Raw genomic sequence first — 24,513 nt, 5'->3', positions numbered from 1 at the left:
CTGCACATATTTTTAGGACTGTGCATAAATGCATATGTTATTTGATTCGCCTTCCTAATTAGTTTAAATAGCTTGTTTAATACAATAACATTTGTTAGAATATGTTTTAAATGTAGTTTTGAACATTTTTCCAATAAGCAGCGAAACAAAATGTATGAACCACTAATGGCAAAAGTACCAATTTTAGAACATTTCAACCATAGAAGGCCATTCAAACTGTTGTCATTATAATCCATCAATATCTATACCCAACAGTTATGCCCACTCTGTTGACTGTGTACACGTCATGTCTGATTCAGAAATGGTCACAGTAAAGTATTCTAGTTTGCTTTACACAAATGCACACTAGTCCTTCAAAGACAGACTAATGACTTAACTTTTATCAGCTCAGCAGGGTCAGTCATTTTTATCCACAGACATTCCCCTAAACCCATCAATTATAGATAAATAGTTGACTGCATCCTTCTCAGATATGTGTCAAAAAACAGTAATAGTAATGGCCGTAGTCACGTATTTCATATTTCTTTCAAACAGACACACAGTTGCAATAGCATTCCAGCTTAATTGACACGTACAAACATGCGAGCACACATGCGTGCAGACACACACACACACACACACACACACACACACACACACACCAGACCTACAAATGCAGATTAATTACTGTTTAACAAGGCAAGATGACAAGAGCATAAGGTACTTTCAACCACAGAGAGTTCCCCACCCCACCAGCAGTTATAATGACTGTGTATACCCCTTATTCTTATGAAGAAATAAATTGCATGTATTTTATTGGTAGTTTTGGATGAACTACATGCAATTATAAAGGTCGTTAGCATCAGACTATAAGATCCAGCTTGAAGAGTACTAATGAAAACAAAAGGCATATTAACCACCTAATAACATATGATAAGTCAAAATACAATCTCTGTAGAAGTAAAAGTTACATAAGTAATTCCACATTGCAGAGAACTGTTGCACATATAGAGATTGTTGCTGGGAAACAACTTTGTATTCAGTGTTTCATCTACAAATGCAGTGCCTGCTCCTTTGAAGAATAAATTGCCTGCATGCAGTCCTGGGGGGTCATTAAGAAGTCTAGCCCAAATTCCCAGTTTGCTTCAAAGCACTGTATGATTAAGTGACTTTGTCAATGTCACACAGTAGGAAAAGGAAGGTGAAAAGATTCAAATCCTGCGCCCATGCCACAGGAAGCAGCTCATTAACCAGTCGGAGATTTGGTCCTGTGTGTTAACTGAGAGAGTAACACTTTATTAACTAAATGCTAACATCTTTTAACTCCGGATCATGTAGAGAAGACTTCTCACAGTAATATACAAACAATGACTACATTATGGATGCAGAATGTCAGACAGGTGTGATCATCACTCCATTTAATGCTGACTATATGAGCTGATAAATGTCAACCCCTTTGCAGTTGCTGGAAGCTTTAAAGAAGATACTGCAAAAATATATTAATAAAATGCAACATATTTAGAGTATTACACAATACAGGCTTATTCATTCTTTAGACAGTGTAAATACTGCAACAGCTTTTATTCAATAACCCACAACTCATAAAAAATTAGAAATATTACTGCATACAACATGCTATTTTTGGAGAGGGTATCACATGCTTGCAGGGCACCTGTATTTAATTTTTGATCTCCCTATTAATCTCCCTATGTCCTCTCTGTCATCATAAATAGTTATCCCATCTGACATCTCACAAGTTTGGCCTATTTTAATTGCTGATAATGTTGTATTGTTGCAGCAAACACCTCCAGAGCCAACAGAGTTGGATCATGGACTAATGGGGCCCTATGCAAGGTAATGAAGCAGGCCTCTGACTGCTGTTGCCAGTATCCCATTACTTATCTGTCTCCCTCCAATTATCATAAACACTGGTCAAACCAGTCAATGTGCATATTGTTCTGTTCTTTTCTTTTACAATTGTCACAGCAATTTGGATTTCATTTAAAACATTTATTTAAAATTTTACAGAAAAACACTGACAACTATTTTCTAAATAAGACAAAACACTCTCTCACTGAAAACAGACTTACCTTGAGAAACAGTAAATGTCTCTTTCCCTGAAGCTCACATTTAGTGAAAATGCTTCTGGCAATCCATTAAACTACAAGAGACATGCTAGGATTCATACTCAAATATCATATAGTGAAGCACTAATTCGTGTCTATGTGACAGGTGAAGGATTTCAAAAGAAAAATGTGCAGCACATTTTCAACAGCCTGGGACAGCCCATTGGACAAGTGTCCCTTTTCAGGAGCAGCCCAGACGTACTGTCTGAAGTAACTTGGTAGAGCCACACAGAAGATAAGTGAAGACTAGGGAATCAAACCATGTACCACAGGAGGCAGCTTTTGAACACTTCCATAGCCTTACGCAGCTACACTAAGTTTTAGACAAACTGCTGTAGCCTAAAAAAAAGTTACTCTCTGACTGACATTGACAGACTGTAATCCTCAGTGATTTCATAGGTGCACAGGTTCATAGGCAAATACTAGGCTAGCTGCCTTGCTTCCCCTCTAGTGCCACCACTCTCAACCCATTTCTCAAGACAACACTGAAATATGCCAGCAAGGAACTTAAAAGCACTATTAGGAAAAGAAAAGCAGAGTATGAATTTAACTTTTACTGCAGATACCAAAGGATGGTACAACTCTTTTCTATGTCAGGAAATTAAGGAATATTGTCCAAAGATGAACTGAGCTCATCCATAATACCACACATTCCAGTCTCAAGGATATAGACAGTATATTAGCAGACATGTTTAGTGATAATATTTTGCCCACTATCCGTGGACATTTGGGTTCCCCTGAAATCATTCTTGAAAGTTTTATGACTCCTTTCAAAGGATAAAAACAAGACTTCAGTGGGACCACTCAACATACTAGGCTGCATTCCCTCCAAATATACACCATCCAACTCTCTACTTAAAACTGTTCAACCTCTACCTATCTAGAGAGATTGTGCCTGCTGCCAGAAGAGTACAGCTGCTGTGATTCCCTTAGATAAGGATGCCCCCACCACAGACCCAGTTAATTATAGGTCAATCACCCTCACCTGTCTAATATGCAAAATCAAGAATTGTATCATAGCCAGTCATTTGTGCAAACTTGGGCAGCTTAGCTGAAGAAGACCCCAATCAGTTTGGTTTTGTGCAGAGTGAGCAGAGTGGGTGCTGTCTCCCATCTCCTGAACGTAGTGAATACAGAGGCCACTATGTACATCCTATTTATATCGCCCTACCTACGTTTTTTGATACTGTCACTGTTTTTTATTGAAAAATTAGACAAATTTAAAAGATCCCAACCTGAGAAAGTTGTTAGTACTGTCTCTGAATGTAAAATAACTAGCAGGGTAGCAAAAGAATCTGTGCTGGGCATTTATCTCGCTGGCATCTAAACCAGTATGTCAGAAATATGGTTGAACAGGTTTGCCGAGGACTGTAAGCTGGACACTTGTTATTCATCCAGTGATGGCAAACAGATCCAGTAAGGACTGGAATATGCACATGCTTGTGTACAACATGCAGTCTCAAACTAAATGCAAAAAAATCATGCTATAGGCTGCTTCCAACTTATATATTATAGATGGTACTGCTTAGACAGATAAGACATTAGGTGCTTAAGTGAACAACTCTCTCATTCAGTAGTCGCGTTTCCAGCATAGTCATAAAATTCTTTGTCTAACCCAGGTAATTTCCGAGGGAATATCTACGAGATGCAAAGAAGTCAGCCTACCACTGTACTCTTCCCCTTAATAGAATCATAGTCAAATACAGTGCTTCCTTTAGTGTCTACAAATCCAGGCATATTGCTCAGCTAGCAAGGCCCCAAAAATGTCTAACCAATAAAAACCAAGGCCTTAAATCCTTCAGATTAACATGACTGTTTTATAATCTGGCTATTCCATGGTAACCAGTGTCTTGCTTTTCAAGCAATGAAAGGCTCAGTACTGTTTCACCTCTATTTCTTCACAATACCAGTGGCTGTACATATACCTGCACTAGGGATCCTAAATCTACATTAACAAATAAGAACTATCTGGAGGGATAGGTTCCTAACTCTGTAAATTTCCAGTTTATGGAATGAGGTACCACTACAGTCCAGCAAAATATTTCTTTGGCTACGCTGCAATAAAGGTTAGTCTCTAACTGGATCAGTAGACTCAAGTTTATACAAAGGTTGTCATGACAACCCTTGCTTGATTTGGAAGATGAGCACTACTGAGTGCTTGAAAAGGGTGGCAAGAACTTTTAAGTGTATTTCCTTAAATGTATGTGGCTAAGATCATACCATGTTCATAGTAAGGATCACTTCTGCAGTTGCCTTAGCTGTGTGGGTTATGTCCTCTTAGGGGTATATCAGTCAGCCAGCTTCCAAAGCTTCAGAGCACCTTCAGACATCTGAACTGTAAGTCATGTCAAGCTGAGCTGACTAAAAGGGCAGGTTTCGGTGACAAAGACCGTCATAGTTTTCCTGCCACTGAAGAGCACTTCTGTTGTGGGCTTTTGAGAATGAACAGTCTGCCAACAGTTTCAATTGCTGGACAGATAACTTCCCTTTGTGGGAAAAAAAAAACTTCTACTTTTAATTTTTATGACAGAAATTGTAGGTTTTGTAAAGTACTTGTTTTAAAGATCATGAAAATTGTTTTTAAAGATTGTCACATAACTTTTAATGAGTTTTTAAAAAGGAGTGCCACTATTTTACCTTTGAGGCAAAAAGTTGATTAAATAGATTTAAAACTACATTTGTTGCAAAAAAAAATGGGTCGGGAGTAAGTATTTAAGATGATTGTTACTATTTATTTCTAGAGAAAAAGTTACTTTTTTACTACTTTCCTATTTTACCAACCACTGTTGCCAGGCTTCCCCAATAATCAAGCATCTTTTTTGGCTTAACTGTGGGACAACTTACAGGTTCTCAGTTCTTCCTTCTTTTAGCCACAAAAAGAAAAAATTATGAACAGCCTTTGCCACCACAACAAAAGTGCCTAGCTGCACCTGGGTGACTGCTATGGCTATTACTGGTTCCACAGATAATTTGTCTTTTTCCTCACCTCTCTGTAGTGCACTCCCTATGCTCACCATTCACTAGGGGGTTAGAACATATCCTGTGCAACTGTTGGAATACTTTTGTCAGTCCTAGAAGAGACAAAGAATGGCATTCTGTCTATCCAAAAAGTTGTGCTTATCCTTAGGGACATTTTTTCTGGCTGTACTGGTTCTGTTTCTTCAGAAATTCCAGTCAGAAAGAAATAAAAATGTAAATATTAGATCTGATGTTGAGTGCTCCGTCTGGCTTCAGCATGTGGGTCTTTGGCTTCGACACCGGCCAGATCCATCAGAGTTTGAACTAGTTTGACTCCAACTCCTTTACCCACAACTCCCCTACTTAATCCACAGATCTAGTTTGCTACCATTTTCCTCAGTAGTTTGATGTGTCTGCTGGGCGTATACTTTATAGATACCCTAGCATACTATTTTTTGGTGTGAGAATTTTTCTATCCCTTACCCTGGTTAAACAGTTTAGTTTCTATGTACGTTAAGTAGACAGGCAAGTAGGTCTGACTGTTTTAACTGTCTTTGTCATCCATCAGGGCTTCACTCATTTTGGTGGGTTTGTTTTTTTCTCGTAGTCTTAGCCTTAGTTAAGTCTTTTCCTATTGCTATTGTTATTGAAAGTAGGTTTTCTCGGACATTTTTTTTCCATCTAGTATGGATAAGGGCTTGAAGTGTGTGACGTGAGGGCATAAGTTGCCTTTTCAGGATGCACATCTCAAACGTGTTTATTCTCTGGGAGCATCACACCTGGACTCCAGGTACACTATCTGTGAACATTGGGCCAAGCTAGTACTCAAAGGACTTCTCACTCTGGTTCTTCATCTGCTCCTTTTGTGGCTTTTCCCTTGGTTCAGAAGGCCAGGTCTGAGGAGCACCACACATGGGACCCCAGGTCTTCTAAAGGGGATTAGAAGAGATCCTCATCTTCTGTCCCCAGTCCTTTCTTCTCAGGCTTCCTGGACCCAGAGATACCATGACTTTTGATGCCGAAATCGGCTCCAACCCCTCACAGCCAATCTCCCTTGGTGCTGACAACCAGAAGAGCTTGTACTCCGTGCCGTCAAACAAGCTTTAATAAAACGACAAAGCTTTCAGATATAAACTATCCTTCGTCAGTGTCTTACATACAATGATTATAAAACAGCACTTGTTAAAACTCTTACTGATCACATCACATGACACAGCAACCTATCAGCAACAGTATTCAAAACCCCAATTAAGCCCTTAAAAATACAGTAGCAGCAACATATACATAAATGATACAAGTTCACTTTTTCTTCATCTTTTGTTGTTTCATTTTCAAAACTGGTTTAAGTTTAACCTGCTTTTTCAGTCCTGCATGTTTGTCTGCTTCTAATCAGACAGTCCACTCATATTCCTTCATATCTACATATTTTATCAGATCACCACGTCTAGCATTTGGATAGACAACTTGCATAACTCTAAAGCTAAACTGCTGAGCATCATCAGTTTCACTTATGTGTTTTGCTAGAGAATTTGTAAGTATATTCCTACGAATTTCAGACCTATGCTCTATTATCCTGTCTCTTAGCCTTCTAACCGACTTTTCAACATAAAACCCCAAACATTTGTTACATGTAGCAAGGTAAATAATAGCTGATGTATTACATGTAACAGTGTAGTGAAAAACAAATTTTCTACCACTCACAGGATGCACAAACTCCATTGACTGGTTTATACTAGAGCAACAAGAACAGTTGACAAGGAAAAGTACCCTTCTTTCTTTTAGTGACTTTGTCTTTCTTTTTGGTGAAATAGTGGACGTCAGAGTGGTATATCTTTATCATAACACAACCTGTTGTATTGGAGAATGCTCCTATGGTTCGCTCTCTGGTCTCCTGCTGAGGGAAAATCCACTGCTGGAGTGTACTAGCCTCATGGTTGGTAAAGAAGCAAGTCAAACAGAGAAGAGACCTGAAAGAAATGACTTTGTTGCTATGGTCCAAATGCTGGAATATAAAGTTAAAAACTTTAAGAAATTGCAATGGCAGCATTTTAGCTTTAATGCATATCTTGATTTAGATATTGTTTCATGAGGGCAACAAGTTTTAAATATGCTCTCTTATGGCAGTACCCATCCTGAGGTACTAAAAAGGTGGCAGGAATTGAATATAAATCTAAGCTTGGGCTTATATGCGTCTTATGAATGAATTATTTTTGCCTAAAGAGAATTAATTAGGTGCAGAAATAAATGCATTAGAGAAATGGCTAACAGAATCACCAGTTTTCAATAATAATGTCTCCCTGTTTGATGCTATGATGGGGAGGCTAGATTTACTTGACAAGCAACTATAATCCACCAAAAGGAAAAAATTACAATGCGACATAAATGACTTTAACAGTCATATTTTCAATTGGCCGAAAAATCTTTGTAATGAAAAGAATAATCGGCCTTCTTTTGGAAAGATTCCCCAGGGCTCTATGTATGAGCTTGACGAGTTCCAACCAATAATTGATTCCCAACAAGCAGAGGAGGAGGATCTGTCTGCCAGCAGTCAATCAGGAGCCAGCCGAGATGCTTTAGATACACCTACTACATTATTGCGTTTAAATGAAGCTCATGCGTGGCCCGATGTGGATGCAAATTTATCTACAAGGAAGGAAAAAGGAGCTGCACAAAAGAAATGTGTTTTTAGGGACAAACCAGGGTGTCAGGGTGCAGCTTCCAGAGACGTTAGTGATTCAGGAGTGCAATATGTCGAAACAACGCTCGAGGTCCAGGGGGAGAAACAAAAAATGGCCCCGTAACGAGAAGCAGGGCTGCAAAACAATAATGAATTATGGTAAGCCCTCTACTGACTGTTTAAGTGAGTCTTCTTCTTTTGAAGATGGTTCTGGCTTAGTAAAATATTGTAGTACTGTTGTTATAGACAGCATGAATGGTTTGGACTGTGTAGATCCTTCTAATGACGTACTTGAAAAGCATAAGAATTAATTGCAGCATAGTAGTCGGAGAACGAGAGGTACTACATATGAGACTCACTTGACTGATGATGCTTCATTTTCCAAACAAAATATTTGTATAAAACAAAATAGTCATGTAAAGCCCTTGGCAGGCTCTTTTGATAATGTTATGCTGAGTAGCTGTATAGATGAAAAACAAAATGATTCTCTGAGGGTGGGGGATACTATGCGGAATGTAGCTTTAAGCCATACTGTTTCACCTCTTGAAGAAAGAAATGTGTCTATCAAACGGAATTCTCATTTGGTGCCTTTGGAAGGCCCTTCTGTTAATATGAGTAGTTGTAAAGAAAAAGAACTACAATATTGTCAACGAATAAGGGGTGATGTAGATTTGAACTATGTTAAAAATAATCCACTTGTTAATCGAAACATAATTATGAGTGAGAATGTAAGTTTTGATGCCTGTAATGATCGAAATGTTAATGTGAAATATTTGGAAGGCCTCTTTGGTACTAGCAGTGTTGGTATTCTACCACACACCTATCAAAAGACGTGCGGTGCTAATTTGAACTGCCAAAGTGGGGAAAATAGATCTATTGAATGGAATGATAATCCTTTACGAAATATTGATATAGAGCCATGAGGTATGAATAGTGGCTTTGTGCTTTTGCAAAGCTATCGGGAGAAAAGTAATGATTTATGTGATGCTAATATGAGCTGTCGAGCTAAAGAGAAAGGATTGAAAGAGCAAAATGTTGAGCTTTTACAGGATTTAAGTTTACATGCTCTTGGTGATGAGGGTCCTTGTATAAAACCCCCACGGGACTTAGCTGCTTTGAATAATATTCTAAATGATATGCCAACAGAACAGACTATAGGTTCCGATTTAAATTCCGAACAGAATATGGATAATTTTGGAAACATAGGTCCGAATGCTTCTAATCAAGTTATCTGTGTAGAGCCCTTAAAAAAACTTAGTGGCCATGGCTATGTCAGGTAATACAAAACATTATGTATGTATGGAACAAAAACAAAATGTTTTAGTGCATACTTTGAAGGATTCTGTACAGGTTATGGATGTTAATGAGCATGTGGGAATGTTGGGAGCATCTAATCGTGCTTCCACTACCCTGAATGGATCCAATATTATGGATAAAAATAAAGTAGTTACAAGTGTTTTATATGAAGGACCATCACAGTTTCTTAATATTGATTTAGATTATGCCCCAAATGGGATTTTGTCTGTTGGCCTAGATGATTTTGTTTATATGAATAGTACTCCTTTGAATATAGGGAACCTTGGTACTGAGAGTAGGCCTATCGAATCTGATGAACTAATAGAAGCCAGTTTGGTTATAAGAATCTGCGACTGGTGGTATAGCTACAACTATAGATGCTACTATGTTAAATTTATCTTCTGAACCTATGGAAGCTGACGTTCAACTGGAAGGTCAGACTAACTTGACTTTGAATAATAAAAAAAGTGACTTAGTTCGTCCTGTAGTTGTTAATCTCTCTAGTTATGTATTAACGGAAGCAGAGATGTCTTTATTGTTACATGGAATGAAGTTTGTTCCAGCAGACACTGATGATTTGGTTAATGCAATTACTGATTTAAATCTGTTTTCAAGAGGCTTGAATCTGAAGAACATATTCAAGAATAGTAGTTCCGTGGGTGGTCATTTGAAAAAGAGCAGTACTTTTATTCCAGTTAGTGATCCTATTATTAGTATATTTAATAGCTTACATGAGAAACAAATACGTGATCTTTATGAAAGAAGGAATTTTGAGAAAATATGTAATTTGACAATCGAGGAGACCCAAACAAAATCATTACAGAGTAACACAGAAATAATTATAAAAGCAGACAAAGGGGGTGCTATCGTAATGATGGATACTTACAGTCTGTCTGAAATGTTGTTAGATAGACAAACTTTTAGACCCATTGCTAGTAGGGAGATGGATGCTATGATTAGTAAAATAAACATGTGTATCTATGATTTGCAGATGACTGGTGATGTAGATATTGATACTTTCTACTTCTTGACCGTGCCATGCCCATCTATTTCCATACTCTATGGACTTCCTAAGATACACAAGTCCTTGGAAAATCCCCCTATGAGGCCAATAGTTTCAGGGAGGAGATGGATGACGGAACCAATATCTGTATACTTACAGGACATTTTGAAGGGCTACTTGAAATTTATACCAAGTTATATTAAGGATACAGGTGCTTTTCTAACTCAACTATATAATTGGTATAGTGGCCATACCCATGATTCATTCCTTTTGGTAATGCTTGATGTAAAATCCCTTTTTACTGTAATACCCAATGCTTATGGAATTGATTGTGTAAGGGAAATACTTCAGGAATATGGAAATGTCTCTAATAGATGTACTGAGACCATTTGTGAATTATTGGATTTGGTACTGGAGAATAATATCTTTGCATTCAATAAACAAGTATACCATCAAATATCTGGAACAGCTATAGGGATGGCCGTAGCCAATACATATGCTAATGTAACCCATGGAGTATGGGAAAAGAAAAATGTGCAAGGAAATAAAAATCCATCCAACATTTCATTTTATAAGCGTTTTGTGGATGACATTTTTCTGGTTTGGCATGGCACGGTTGAGGAATTAGTGTTTTTATGAGTACTTGAGTGGTACTGCTGTATTTCTTAAATTTGAAAGAAGATTCTCTGATAGCTGTTTGAACTTCTTGGATGTTCAACTAAAAATAATGGAGTCTGGTTTAGAGACATGTATACATAAAAAAGTTGCGCAAGTAAATAAATATCTACACAAAAAAGTATGCATGCAAAAAGGACCTTTAAAAGTGTCTTTAAAAGTCACTATCTATGTGGCAGTAGGCTGAATACTCAGAGATTTGTGGGAATCAGATGCATGAAATGACTAATAGTTTTCTTGAAAGAGGATATAATACAAGTGAAATAGAAAAAGCTAAGGGAGATGCCTTGAGACTAAGGGACTCAAAAGCTAAACCCTATTTTTCTGATTCGATGACTAATGTCTCTACTGATATGAGTATGGCCCAGACACAACCTCTAAGATACCTTATGACTTATAGTAGGGCTAGTAAGGTAATAGAGAACGTTATTAAGAGCAATTGGGGCATCTTAAAGGCCATACCGGGCCATGAAAATTGGCTTTCGGAGAGACCTATGTTTGCCTATCGAAATTGTTTCAATTGGAAGAAACTTTTATGTTATAAGGATTTCTCTTTGGATAATACTGTCCCTGTTTTTAAGACAAAGGGTACTTTTCCTTGCCACAACTGTTCTTGTTGCTCTAGTATAAACCAGTCAGTGGAGTTTGTGCATCCTGTGAGTGGTAGAAAATTTGTTTTCCACTACACTGCTACATGTAATGCATCGACTATTATTTACCTTGCTTCATGTAATAAATGTTTGGGGTTTTATGTTGGAAAGCCGGGTAGAAGGCTAAGACAAGATAATAGAGCATAGGTCTGGAATTCGTAGGAATATACTTACAAATTCTCTAGCAAAACACATAAGTGAAATTGACGATACTCAGCAGTTTAGCTTTAGAGTTATGCAAATTGGCTATCCAAATGCTAGATGTGGTGATCTGATAAATTATGTAGATATGAAGGAATATGAGTGGATTGTCCGATTAGAAGCAGACAAACATGCAGGACTGAATAAGCAAGGTTACACTAACCATTTTTGAAAATGAAACGACAAAAGGTGAAGAAAAAGTGAACTTGTATCATTTATGTATATGTTGCTGCTACTGTGGTTTTAAGGGCTTAATTGGTGTTTTGAATACTGTTGCTGATAGATTGCTGTGTCATGTGATCAATATGAGTTTTAAAAAGTGCTGTTTTATAATCATTGAATGAAAGACACTGACGAAGGATAGTTTATATCTAAAAGCTTTGTTTTATTAAAGCTTGTTTGACATTGTGGAGTACTACTTTTTTCTTGCTTGGTGTTGCTGTTTTGTACTTCTCCACTGGCTCACCTGTTTTTTTAGTAACCGGCAGAGCTTCCCAAGTCCCTTTTTGCTTAAAGGGGCCCCTTCTGGTAGGACTGCTTCCCTGTTCTCCCCTTCCACTCAACTGGAGCTGTCACTTGATTCTTCCCCTTTCCCACCCCAGTTTTGACTCTCCAACTTGGTTCTGGCAGATGGGTTCATCCTCATCCAAATGGCCCTCTCAGACCCTATTGGTGGATCATTCATTCAGTCATTGAGTTTGGTGGAGAGCATTAAAACTTCTGATTTGAAGCTGCTGCTGAAGTCCTTTTTGCAGATGCAAATGTAATTAGGCCTTATCCCTTCTGGTCCGGGTCCTGTACTAGGACCTTCAGTTCCATCATTTTGGCTTCTTTCCTCGGACCCTTTGGATCTGATGTTTTCAGGCCTGGCTGTATTCCCACCATCTGGGTTGGATCCAACAGCTTGCCCATCTTCAGTTGTGAATCATTCCTTGGTAGCATCAATTCCGATCCCTTCAGGACTGTTGGATCTTGGAGCCGTGGTGTCGAGGCTGAAGTTTCTGTTCCAGGGTCAACGATCCCTGCTTTGTGTGTGATCGTCTCTTCCACTTGGAGCTTCAGCCATGTGGAGCTCAGCTGTGACCTCGCTATCTAGTTTAGATGTGGCTCCTTTGGGATTCCACTGTGGACTTCATTATAGAGAAGATGTTCTTTTCTCAGGAGAAGGGTTTGGTTTCTCCAGCTGATGTCCCTTTCTCATTTGGGCCTGCAACCAGTCATCAATCTGCTCCTGGACAGCCTGCATCGGTGGGTCTCCATCCTGCCCCATGGTGGTACTTCCCACCTCTTCCCATTCCTCCTGGCTTCACCAGAGCAGGAAATTTCAGGAAAGTGAAATTGTAAGATGAAGCACCTTGACTGTCAATAAGGGTCTCTCACAGAGGATACTGCTCTCAAGGAATAAGAGGGTCCCCCTAAGTCTGCACGGGATGACACCACTTTTAGTGACTTGTTGAGGGTTGGACTGAGGAGCTGTCTACATAAATCACTGGTGACTTATTGGAGCTGCTTTTCCAATGTGAAGGCTGGAGCACCAAAGCCCATCTTTGGAGTAGTCAGTATTTTTGAAGGCCTTCAGCATAGGCCAATCCATGCCTTGGGTGGTTCCCCCTCCAGACACCCTTCTTGTAGACCTAGTGTGGAGGGTGTTGAAGTAACAAACACAGTAGAGCCTATCTCCAAGAAACCAAGTAAGATTTTTGCTCTTCCCAAAGACTGGCCATGTTGGAGTAAGTGTCTATTTGTTGATGGTGTTGTGGTGGCAGCTGCCACCAAGAAGAGATCTCTCAGGGAGTCGCTGCAAGTAGATTAGAGAATTCTTCCTCAGATAGAAAGCAAATGTTGGAGGTGTGACAGGGAAGAAAGAGGTAATTGGGAACATATTTTCTGAGAGTGCAGTGAGTTGGCAGACTTAAGGATTCCTTGTGGGATGCACTGTTGGGAGATGCAGGGTGGGCAAATTGGTGTGACAAGGGAGATGAATTTTCTGAGCTATGATACAGAATTGGGATGGACTAGACATGGTATGTCTAATTATGTTGGTTGCCAAAAAAGCGATGGAAATCCAAAATCTAAACCAGCTGTACTAGAAGTACTGAATATAGTAACAGAGATAAAACAACTGGAACAGAGGATGTTTAGAAAAGGGTAGAAGCAAACTACATAGGAAAAATGGGAATTGTGGGAACAATACATACAGGGGGAGGAATGAGGTTTCAAAGAAGGCAGGACTTAAATGAGCTATGCAATGTTTGACTGAAAATGATTGGGTAGATTATAAGTGATGGATAATGTCTGCAACTGGGAGTGTGTCAGTATGGTTTGTGATGTAAAATGCTTGCAACCAGAATTGTCTGTTTGGTTCATTTTCATTTATATAAATGTATGATTGCTTATGTTGTAAGTGATGGTTTAATAAGGATGTTTGTTTTTTTAAAAAAGGGGCAGGAATTAGATAATTTATGTAATGTTGTTTAGGTTTAATGATATATGGCAATATAGGTGAAGTATAATATGTATAAACTTTAACTTGTTAATACAGTTTGATTACTTTTATATAAATGTAAATCTGTTTATGTCACAAGTGATAATACAGTAAAGGTGTTTAAAAATAATAATAATTTTACAGTCTTAAAAAAAACAAATGGGGAGTCTCTGGCTTTGGATAATTTAGGGAAGCACTTCTACACCTTAGCCGCTTATATGCCGAGAGCTATTAATTGACTGTCAGAATTGACAAGCATTTAATGTGACTTGGTGTCTAAAGTGTCAAGGAATGTCAACAATCTGCAGTCTCTGGAGACTAAGAAGATGCTGGAGATACAGAAAGCATGGTGGACAACTGTAGCCAACGTTTCTGTGATGCTCATTTCAAATATGGCCTATGGAGCATCCTGAGTGGTTGGCTCTAATATTACCATGCGGCACCATGCTTGGACGTATTTATGCAACTGCGGATTGCTTCAAGGTATCCTTTATCACTGACCCTTTTAATGGCTTTTCCTTGTTTTGGTTGAAAGTTAAGGATACTCTAATGAGGTGTGATCAAGACAAGAAGATGCTGTCTGCCATTGGACTGTGCTTTGCCACACCTCAACGGACCTTTTCAAGAAATCAGAAGAGGGCTAAGCACCTCTTTGTCAGAAAGTAACACCAGTTTATGAGGTCGCTCCTTCAGAGGGTTCCTACCAAGGGCAGGTGGAGATCATAATAGCTGCTACCTGCTGGGCAGGGGTGGTCTGCAGATCTAGGGTTTCTGTGGGGCTTTCTCCGGTGGTCCCTTTTAGTGACCCTGAAGGGTTGCCTGATTGTCCTACCTTGAAGGCAGTTGGCAGTTGTTTGGCTTTTCATCCAAAGGCTTAGGAGACATCACCTCGGACACATGGGTGTTAAGACTCATATCCAGAGGTTACTACATTCCCTTTTCAGAGGTTCCAAACCTTCATCAGAAGATCTCCTAGATGTTCCACCCTGTCAGAGACTGCATGCAGCTGTGGAGATTCACAAGCTTCTTGCATATCATATCATTCAAGAGATCCCAACAGACCAGCTAGGGTCTGGGATTTCTTCCATTTTCTTTTTAGTCCCAAAAAAGAGCAAGGACCTCAAGCCTATTTTGGAATTAAGCAGACTGAATAAGTTTGTGAAAAAGACCACATTCCAGATAGTCATGGTGCAGTCCATCTCACCTCTTCGGGGGAAGGATGATTGAATGTGCTTGATAGATCTTAAGGACACCTACCATCACATCAAGATAGGTGCTCCCAGAGGTTCCTGCACATACAGCTTGGGCCCCTATCATTAGCAGTTCAGTACCCTGCCATTTGGTCTCACCACAGTCCCACAGGTGTTTACCAAGTGCATGGAAGTGGTTGCAGCTTGACTCCAACTGCTGGGATTCCAGGTCTTTCCATACTTGGATGATTGGCTAATCACTGCCCCCACAAGAACATTGTTAATGGCCAAGGATACTTTACTCCAACTGTGTGACGACTTGGGCATTGCAGTCAATTACTCCACCAGACTGTTCAGATTTTAGAACTCGTATGTTGTTGCTTGGATATGGTCAATCAAATTGCCAGGCTTCCAAGTTTCAGAGTGTTCAGCCTTAGTGCTCAGGCCTTGTCAGTGTTTGCAACCTCGAAGCCTCCAGGTCATGCAGTTATAAAACTTCTGGGTCATATAGCAGCATCCATAGGGTTGGTTCATTTAGCCATATATAATGTCATGAATCTGCAATGGACTCTGGCTGTGCTGTGGTCTTTCCTAACCCATCCAGTGGATTTCCCAGTACATCTGTTAAAGGTGTGTCACAACCACATTTGTTGATGGTTGCAGTCTCCATTAATAAACAATGATGGACCATTTGTTCTTCCACCTCCCTCAGCCATGGTCACCACAGATGCTGCCCTCTTGGGCTAGAGGATGGAATTTTGAAGTGAGGACAGTTAAAGGATCCTGGTTGTCTGTGGAGGCACACTTTCACATTATTGTTCTGGAGGAGAAAGCGGTCCTTCTTGTGTTGCAGGATTTCAGGATGCCCTTCCCATAGGTGCGATTGTGGTACAGATTGACTATATGTATCTTGTCTGGTACCTCAACAAGCGGGGGGGACATTTTACATTCTGTTTGTTGAGAGACTGTGAGGGTTTGACAATGAGTGATTTCTTCTGAGGTGTTTATGGTGGTAATGAACGTCCTGGGGAAATCCAACATTCTGGCTGACAGTGTCAGCAGGAGCATTCTGCTGCCTCATGAGTAGTCCCTAAATCCAATGGGTGCAGCTTGGATTTTTTGGTGTTGGAACACTCCTTGTTGTGACCTATTCACCTCCCCATCCAACCTCAAGTGTAGCAGCTATTGCACCTTAGTTTCCCTTCTGGGACAGTCACCCATGGATGCTTTGGTGTTTGCTTGCTGGTGCCTCTTTATGCTTATTCCCCCTTTGATGGAGAAGATTCCTCAGAAGGCAGCCTGCTGCAGTGTTACCATGAATATAAAGGCCCACCTTTTGGCCTCATCAGATGTGGTTTCCCTTCCTTTGGCCTCTTCTAAGGTTTCGCCCTTTGGTACTGGATCCCATTCTAAGTCTCATTTCTCATCCAGCAGGTCAGGTTAACCCTAACCTTCAGTCCCTCATATTAACCACATGATTCCTCCAGGTTCCTTGATGGCCAGAAGTCTCAAGGTTTCACGGGCTGTTCTTCACATACTGTCTTTGTCTCAAAAACAGTCTACTAAAAAAGTGTATTCCAGTAAATGGAGAAGGTTTCTTCTGTGGGCAGAATCTCAGGGACTTGACCCTTTCTCCCTCCCTTTGGAATCCATTTTATATTTTCTCACTAGGTTGTTTCCGTCAGGTTACAGTTGTCCTATGATCAAAGTGCAATCGGTGGCCATCTTTAACGTTCATATTGGCAGGGAAATTGTGCCTCTGGCTTCCCTCAAGATTTCCGAGGGTATCTTTTTACCTTGTCTCCAAGTTCAAGGTCTGGTTCCTCCCTGTGATTTGCATTTTGTTTTGCAGGCCCTTGCAGGCCCTCCATTTGAAATGTCAGCTACTTCTGACTTGAAGCTCCTGTCTTTAAAAACTTTGTTTTTGGTGGTGATTACTTCCGCAAGGAGGGTTTCGGGGTTGCAAGCTCTTGATTTTTCACCTCCTTATTTGGTGTTCCACAAAGACAGGGTGTCTCTTCATATGAAACTTTTTTTTTCTGCCAGAGGTAGCTTTGGAAGATGACCTTAACAGTTTGATTCACCTTCCTGTATTTTTTTCCCATTTTCTCAAAAAAAAGTTGAATACCTTTTGAATTGTTTGGATGTACATAGGCAAATGAGATTTTATTTGGACCATAACAAACCTTTCAGAAACTGCAGTAAGTTATTGATCTCCTTTATAAAATCAAGACTGGGCTTCACCTGTCTAAAGTGACTTTGTACAGGTGGCTGTCAGACTGTCTTTTGTTTGCATATTTTTTGAAAGGCAAGACTCTTCAACACAAGCCTAAGGCTCATTCAACAAGGGCTATGGCTACTTCTACAGGTTTCATTTCTAGAGTATCAATGGATGCTATTTGTACAGCTGCTACATGGCTGGGTCACCACATTTTTTGTGTTGCATTGTAAGCTGGATATACAATTTAGAACCAGGGCTTCCTTTGCCTCCACTGTGTTGTGGAATATCCTTCCTTAGTTCCTTCTGAGGATTTTTTTCATGGTTGGGGATTCTGTTCCACAAGTTGAAGTCAGATGGAGCAGGCACCATTTGATATGAAAGTTATGTATTTACCATAATGATAGATCTGCGTTGTCTGTCGCCATCTGGTTCAATCTTCCCACCATCCTGACACCTCCTTTGGTTGGTATGGCGAGCTTCCCCTTTTTGTGATGACTGGACCATGGAGGTAATCGGTTCCTTGTTTTTGGAGTCCTACATCCTCCTTGGTTGGGTAACCTTTTTGGTATATTTTGAAAGTGGCCATTATGGGGCAAACTCTATCTGAGGATTAGAGGGAGGAGTGGGGAGTTGTGGGTAATTGAGGCTGAACCAAGCAAGTTTGAAGTGATGCAATTGGCCTTTGTCAGATCCAAAGACCCACAGGTTGAACCAGACAGAGGCAAAAAGCATGGCTCTATCGTTATGGTAGGTACATAAGTTTACTTTTTCTCCTGTCTCATTTACCCTGGAAAGAAGTGATTTATTGGGTTTAGTTTGAGGTTTAGTGAAGGTTTTTGAGTGTTTTGTATGTCTGTTTTTGGTATACAAAAAAAGGATTGTTTATTTTTTGAAGAAATTCAGGAAATTGAATCTCTAAATGATTGTGAGGACAGATTGTGTCTCTACAGACTTCTGACTTAGATTCTGAGAAGAATATAGCTTCTGCCAATCCTCTGAAGGGATCCTCTTTCTCTGTAACTCTTTTCAGAATGAAATGGATGTTTCATTTGGAAAATGGTAATGTTTCTTAGTTTGTCATGAAATATTTTGTTTTGTTACAACTGAATTTGCATAATCTTTGCCTGTTCCTCCTGTTCTTTCTTCTCAAGAGGTTTTTGTTACAATTTGTATCTTACCTGACAGCCATCTTGCTGCCCCCTGGGAAGCAGATAGACTATGTAAAGTTCCTTGATAGTTTACGTTTTTATACACTCTCCCCAGATCAGACCCAGCAGCTGCTAAACCTTTTATTAACATTTTCCCTCTCCTATTTTGGATGGGAAGGCTTTTTGTCAAAAAAGTGTTTTCTTCTACACTTGTTGTTAGAATTCTCAGCTGTCAAGCTCATGTTTGTTTTTGCTTGCGTCTTCTGAGAACACGAGGAAGGTTTGGGGGATTTGTTTCCTCTTATGAGGAGTAATACGCCAGTCCACCTACAGCATGTCTTTGGGATGTTGGAGGAAAGCGGAACACCCGGAGGAAACCCACGCAACCACAAGAAGGGCATGCAGACAACACACAGAAGGCATCCCAGCCGAGGATCGAACCGGAGAACCTCTTGCAGTGAGGCAGCAACGCTAACCGCTGCACCACCATGGCTGCCCAAAACATGCCTCTGCTTTTGCTATTGCTAATTTCAGAGCTCTTGACACCAAATCTGTTTTGAGGAGATTTTCATGGTTTCTTTCTCAAAATCTTCCAGAAGATGTTAGTAATGAAGTTTTGAATTCTCCACTGAATCGAGAATTGGTTTTAGACCATCAGCATCAGAGGTCCTTATAAAGTATGATGAGAGAGGTATGCTGATTTGTTGGATCTTTAGGTTTTTCAGCTTTCCTTCTCCAAGTTGAGCAAGGGATTTAATGCTCCCTTGCTACCTTCTTTTAAGTTCATAAGTGTGTACTAGGCTAATGGCCCTGGAGCCTTTACAAGCTTAGCCCATAGAAGTACCCTGGCATCTTGCCGCCCGATGTTAGTTCCCAGTGCCTCTATCAAGTAGAGCCACTGGATTGATCCCCAGGGTGAACTTTCTATTACCCATCCACTCATCAAGATTTCTCTTGAAGAGGGACAGCGAGGTGCTCTGCTTGACATGTATGAGAAGTCTATTCCAGAGCATGGGCAGTGCCTGGGTGAGGAACCTGTCCCTCCAGCATGTTCTGTTGATTGTGGTAATGAGGTTGAGGTCTCTGGAGTGTATGGTGTGGAGGGATTGGGATTTCTTTAGATGCAGCATTTCTAACAGAGCTGGGTCAGACATGGCTTTGTAAGTCAAGCAGAGATCGCCTCTAAATAGGCGATAATAGACAGAGAATATCTGGAGTCTTTTGAGTTTGTCTGTGTAGGACATGTGTTTAATGCCTGGGATCCTCTTTGTGATTTACTTCTGTGGCCTCTCCAGCCGTTGCAGGTGTCTAGTGAGGTACATGCCAAATGGGGCATTATACTCGATTGGTCTAATGAGGGAAAAGTAGAGAGATGGTGACCTCTTTCCTGGATGCAAAACCCTTGGTAATGAGTTGTGCCACATAGAAGGACTTTCTGACTACACTGGCAATGTGGTGGTCGAAGGAGAAGTTGCTGTCAGCCTGTGTCCCCAGATCTCTTATAACGCCTTCAGTGTTCAATGGGCTCCCATCAGTGTGGTAATTAGTGGGATCTGAGTTTTTACCAAAGGGGATGACTCATTTTTTGGCATTAAGCTTAAGGCCTTGGTTTCAACACCATTCATTGGTCTCATTGAGACCTTTCTGTAGGATGTCTGCATCACTTGGGGAGTTAATGGCTCCCAGCTTGCAGTTGTCTGCGAACTTGGTCAGCCAGAGTCCCTTTGTGTTGGCCTGGACTTCTGAGAAGTAGATGCCGAACAGGAGAGGACCCAGGACTGATCTCTGTGGGACTCCACTTGTGACTGGTTGGCAGTCTGACTTGGAGTCCACTACTTTCCCACTGTGTGTTCTATCTGTGAGCCAGTTTGCAACCCACCTAGTGATATAGGGGTTGATGCCTAGTTTGTTGAGTTTATCAATAATTCCAGAGTGAGGAATGGTATCAGAGGCCTTGGCCAGATCGAGGTAGGCTGTATGCACTACCTTACCTTCATCCACAGCCCCGGTGACTGACTCAAAGAAGTCAACCAGGTTGAGCAGGCATAATCTCCCTTTCACATTTGGAGATGTCCTATAACATTGTTAATCCGGTCCATGATGATGCGCTCCATAGCTTTACATATCAGACTTGACAGGCTAATAGGGCGATAATTCCCAGGATCTGTAGTCGCTCCCCCTTTATGGAGAGGGATGACTGTAGCAGTGTGCCATTCAGTAGGGACAAAGCCTGAGGTGAGGCTGTGACTGAACAGGGCACACAGATGTGGTGCCAGTTTGCTTTGTAGTTCATGTAGAACACAGCCAGGGATATTATTGGGTCCCATGGAAGATGTATTCTTGGCCTTGGACAACGCAGCTTTAACCTGTGCTGCAGTAATGCTGGGTGCCTGGTATTCTTCAGGTACTGTGATTGGTCCTTTGGCAGGGACGTAGAGTTGGCACTGAATCTGTCAGCCAGTATGTTGGCAATATCTGGCTCAGTAGAGGAGGTCCCATTGTGCAGTAACTCAAATCTGGGTATTGCTGTATGTTCTTGATATAACTGCATAAGACTTTGTGATTGTTTTTAGTGTCTGCCACAATTCTACCTTCATAGCTGGCTTTAGAGGATCTGATGAGGGATCTCAGCTTTTTTGTTGAGGTTAATAAGGGAGTTTTTCCAGTCTTGGGACTTCACCCTTTTCTGCAACAGTTTCTTCCTTCTGTTGTAGAGTTTATTAATGGCAGGGGACCACCAGATTGGCTTCCTTTTTTTGGAAGAGAGCATCTTGGTTCTGTTGGGTATGGCTAGTTCCATGCATTTATGTACATGTTCATACAGTGCATTGGTGTATGATTCGGCACTCATGCAGCTATTTCCCATTGGCATGAGTGCCCTTGAAGTTGTCCACCACTGTTATTAGGAGTCCTGAGTTACCTTTGGGGAAGTTTTTCAAGGTGGTTACCTTTGCGGGGGGTGTGGGTGAGATGTGGATTACCATGGTCATTAGTTTATGATCGGATCTGACCAGGGAGGGACTGACTATTGGTGTAGAGCAACGGTCACCCATATTAGTAATAACCAGGTCAAGGATGTTGCTTACTCTAGTGGGGTCAGAATGAGCTGGTCCAGGGCATTGGAACTGATGAATTCCAGGAAGCTTTGGGCCAGTGTATTGGTGCTTGAGTAGTTTTCCCAGTTGATGGAGGGGTAGTTAAGACTAAATAAACTGTCCCAGCAAGCTGCTATCTTTTAAAAAGATATACAGTGAGCTTTCAAAAAGTAGAGGAACCTTCCAGAACTAAAAATAGTTTAATAAGAAGTTTGTATGGCTATTTACAAGATCCCCCACCCCCAACTTTGCAAACCCTAAATCCATCAAGGTTACTTTTGACAGTAGGAGTCTCTACACCTCTTTTTGAGGGATTCACCCTCATTTGCCTTCTCCTATCATGGAACATGTACTCTTTCAAGAGTGTTAGAAACTCTTCTTCCTCTTTTAGTAGGATTTTATACAGTGTTTCTTTTACCAGTTTGTGTGTTACGCCCTAATAACCATAGATCTTCAAAAGATGCAGACGTTTCAAAAAAATGTTCTGAGTAAGTAGCACGTTAAAAGTTAATTTGCATTACTCTTTGATCTATCCATTACTATAAGGATATATACAAAGTGTTTAGCTACTCTGATGGCCTACTGTAGACTTCAAGGTGTTCACATATTTCTTTTATTTGTACAATTAGCCTTTCGTTGCAGAGTGTTTTTTTATTTAGTGTGTCAGGAATATCTCACTTGGGTAAGAGGTCTCCTACACAGACTGAGATTCCAGCAGAATTTACAGATTTCTTTTTTTACTAATTATCATCTGATTATTTTTCTGGAGTGGCTCTACGACACTTCAGTTCAAAGAGCTTTTCTTCCAAATGAAAAATATTTTTTCTTCTTTTATTACTGCATGGCAAGGGAATGCTACAAGATCTTGTGTGTGTGTGTGTGTGTGTGTGTGTGTGTGTGTGTGTGTGTGTGTGTGTGTGTGTGTGTGTGTGTGTGGGAAGGGTTTATACAAATATGACAAGAAATGAAGCAATGAAAGTAATTAGGACTCCAGTTTGGCATTTGGTTTGTTAATTAATTTGGAATCAACAGAACTCTGACTTATTACTTTAGTGTATAATTCTCTGCATATTTCTAGTGCTCTAATTTTAAAGTTTCTTTTCTCTTGAAACATTTCTTATTGACATGCTTTCATTATTTAGGTTTGGTCCATCATCGGCTTGTCTAGACATTATTTACAGAAGGGCTACACAACACTGACCCTTCGAGATGGTGATTACTACTGCTGTTACTTCCTGTGGTTTGAAAATGAATTGGTATGTGCCTTTGTAATTTACAGTGGAGAGGGATACGTGCATTTAACAGCAATGCAGCCTATGTCATTTTCAGATGTGTTGTAGACTCATATGGGGGGATTACTTGTAAAAATTTGTTCTAAAGATGTGTTTTATATTCATGTCACAGAGTTGTGTATGTCATTTTATTGAAACTTGGCAGAAAAAAAGTCAGTTGTCTGTATTGTATCTATATTGTGCATCTTATCAATCAGTTGTGATCATAAGAGAATGCCCCTTAAGGCATGGATTAGTGCTATTCTTATATCGTTCCTCCATTAAGGAAGAAAGGCTCTGTTATCTCAGACTGTTCATTCCCTTATAACGTATTGTGTCCTGTCAGTAGGCTTGAAAAATAGTACGCAAGTAGTGTCTGTGGTCTGACCTTCATGAGGTCAATATTCTAACTGAATTCTCTGGATGAACTATGTACCGGGTGATATGCAAGGCAATGTAACTGCCGTACTAGCCTTAAAGCTATATACCCAATGCATGGCATCTCCTTTTTTAAAGGTTAGAAACTGTTCTGTGTGTGTGTGTGTGGTATGAGGTGGCATGAATATGTTACATTCATCACTGTAAATTATACTTATTAAAGTGTTAGTTGAGTTATTTCCCCTCAAAATGCTCTTCCCTTACATTTATATCCATAACCTTTAGATGCAAGTTCTAAAAGGAATGAGAGTACTTATGCATCCTACCCAATCAGCAACTGTTATGAGTCCTTTTGAGTGTTGATCTGGTAGTCTAGAAATAGTCTGTGCCTCCAAGCACCATTATTGTACAAACATTACTTCAATGTTATGTAGTTATGTCTTAGGACATTTAGGGGAAGGGGGACTGTTCCCCCTCCCAAAGTGATGAGTGGATGTTCTCATTTATGTCATAAGATGGGTGTAGTAAGAGGTAGAGTGTGCAGAAAGTGGATGGACAAAGGTGGGGCAAAGTTGCAGTATGTGGGGTGGTATGAGGAACAAGGGCATGGATTTTCTGTTTTTATTTTTGGGGGGGTGCCTATTCTTTGAGTGCTAAACCTGTCTTTTTGTGCGACTGGTTGTAAATGCTTGTTATCTTTTTACCCTAATTAAACTACCACCAAAGTAGACTATATGTTACCCAATGTGAAGGTGTAAAATTTTATTTTAATGCAACTTTGGAAAGACTTGCCACCCACCCTATTTCATTTCTGCATCCTGGACACAGGGGCATACATGTTAGTGGTATAAGTGATTAGACCTCTTGACTGATTACACCTCCCCCCAGAAAGTATGTCTCTCACCAGTTCATTATGGTGCTGAGGCTGTACAGAAGAGAGAACTGAAATCAGAATGATAATCAAAGAGAGGAATGTGAGCATTCCATGCAAATGAAGTATCTACTCTCCCTCTTGTGGTCCTCATCAGAAACATCTAAGTGCTATACATTATACGCTATATGTTCAAGGGCCACATCTAGTGTCATGGTTGGTAGTTTGAAATTACTGCTTTAGAATCAGTGTGTTTGTCGCACAGACTTCTCAGACGTTTGTACAGAAA

At 40.3% G+C, this 24,513-nt stretch overlaps 1 protein-coding gene across 1 annotated transcript in view; it reads left to right on the top strand.

The window, feature by feature from the left end:
• Positions 1-24,513, top strand: part of HPS1 (HPS1 biogenesis of lysosomal organelles complex 3 subunit 1) — a 946,304-nt gene that overhangs the window by 863,786 nt on the left and 58,005 nt on the right. The window contains exon 20 of the mRNA XM_044056829.1: positions 22,847-22,960. Coding sequence (XP_043912764.1) covers positions 22,847-22,960 — 114 coding nt within the window. The remainder of the gene's footprint in view (positions 1-22,846; positions 22,961-24,513) is intronic.

The sequence above is a fragment of the Protopterus annectens genome, chromosome 14.part0, assembly GCF_019279795.1.
Source record: "Protopterus annectens isolate FY-2018-M chromosome 14.part0, PAN1.0, whole genome shotgun sequence".
Lineage (NCBI taxonomy): Eukaryota > Metazoa > Chordata > Ceratodontiformes > Protopteridae > Protopterus > Protopterus annectens.
The sequence above is the reverse complement of the archived record's forward strand: the minus strand, read 5'-3'. Positions and strand labels throughout refer to the sequence as shown.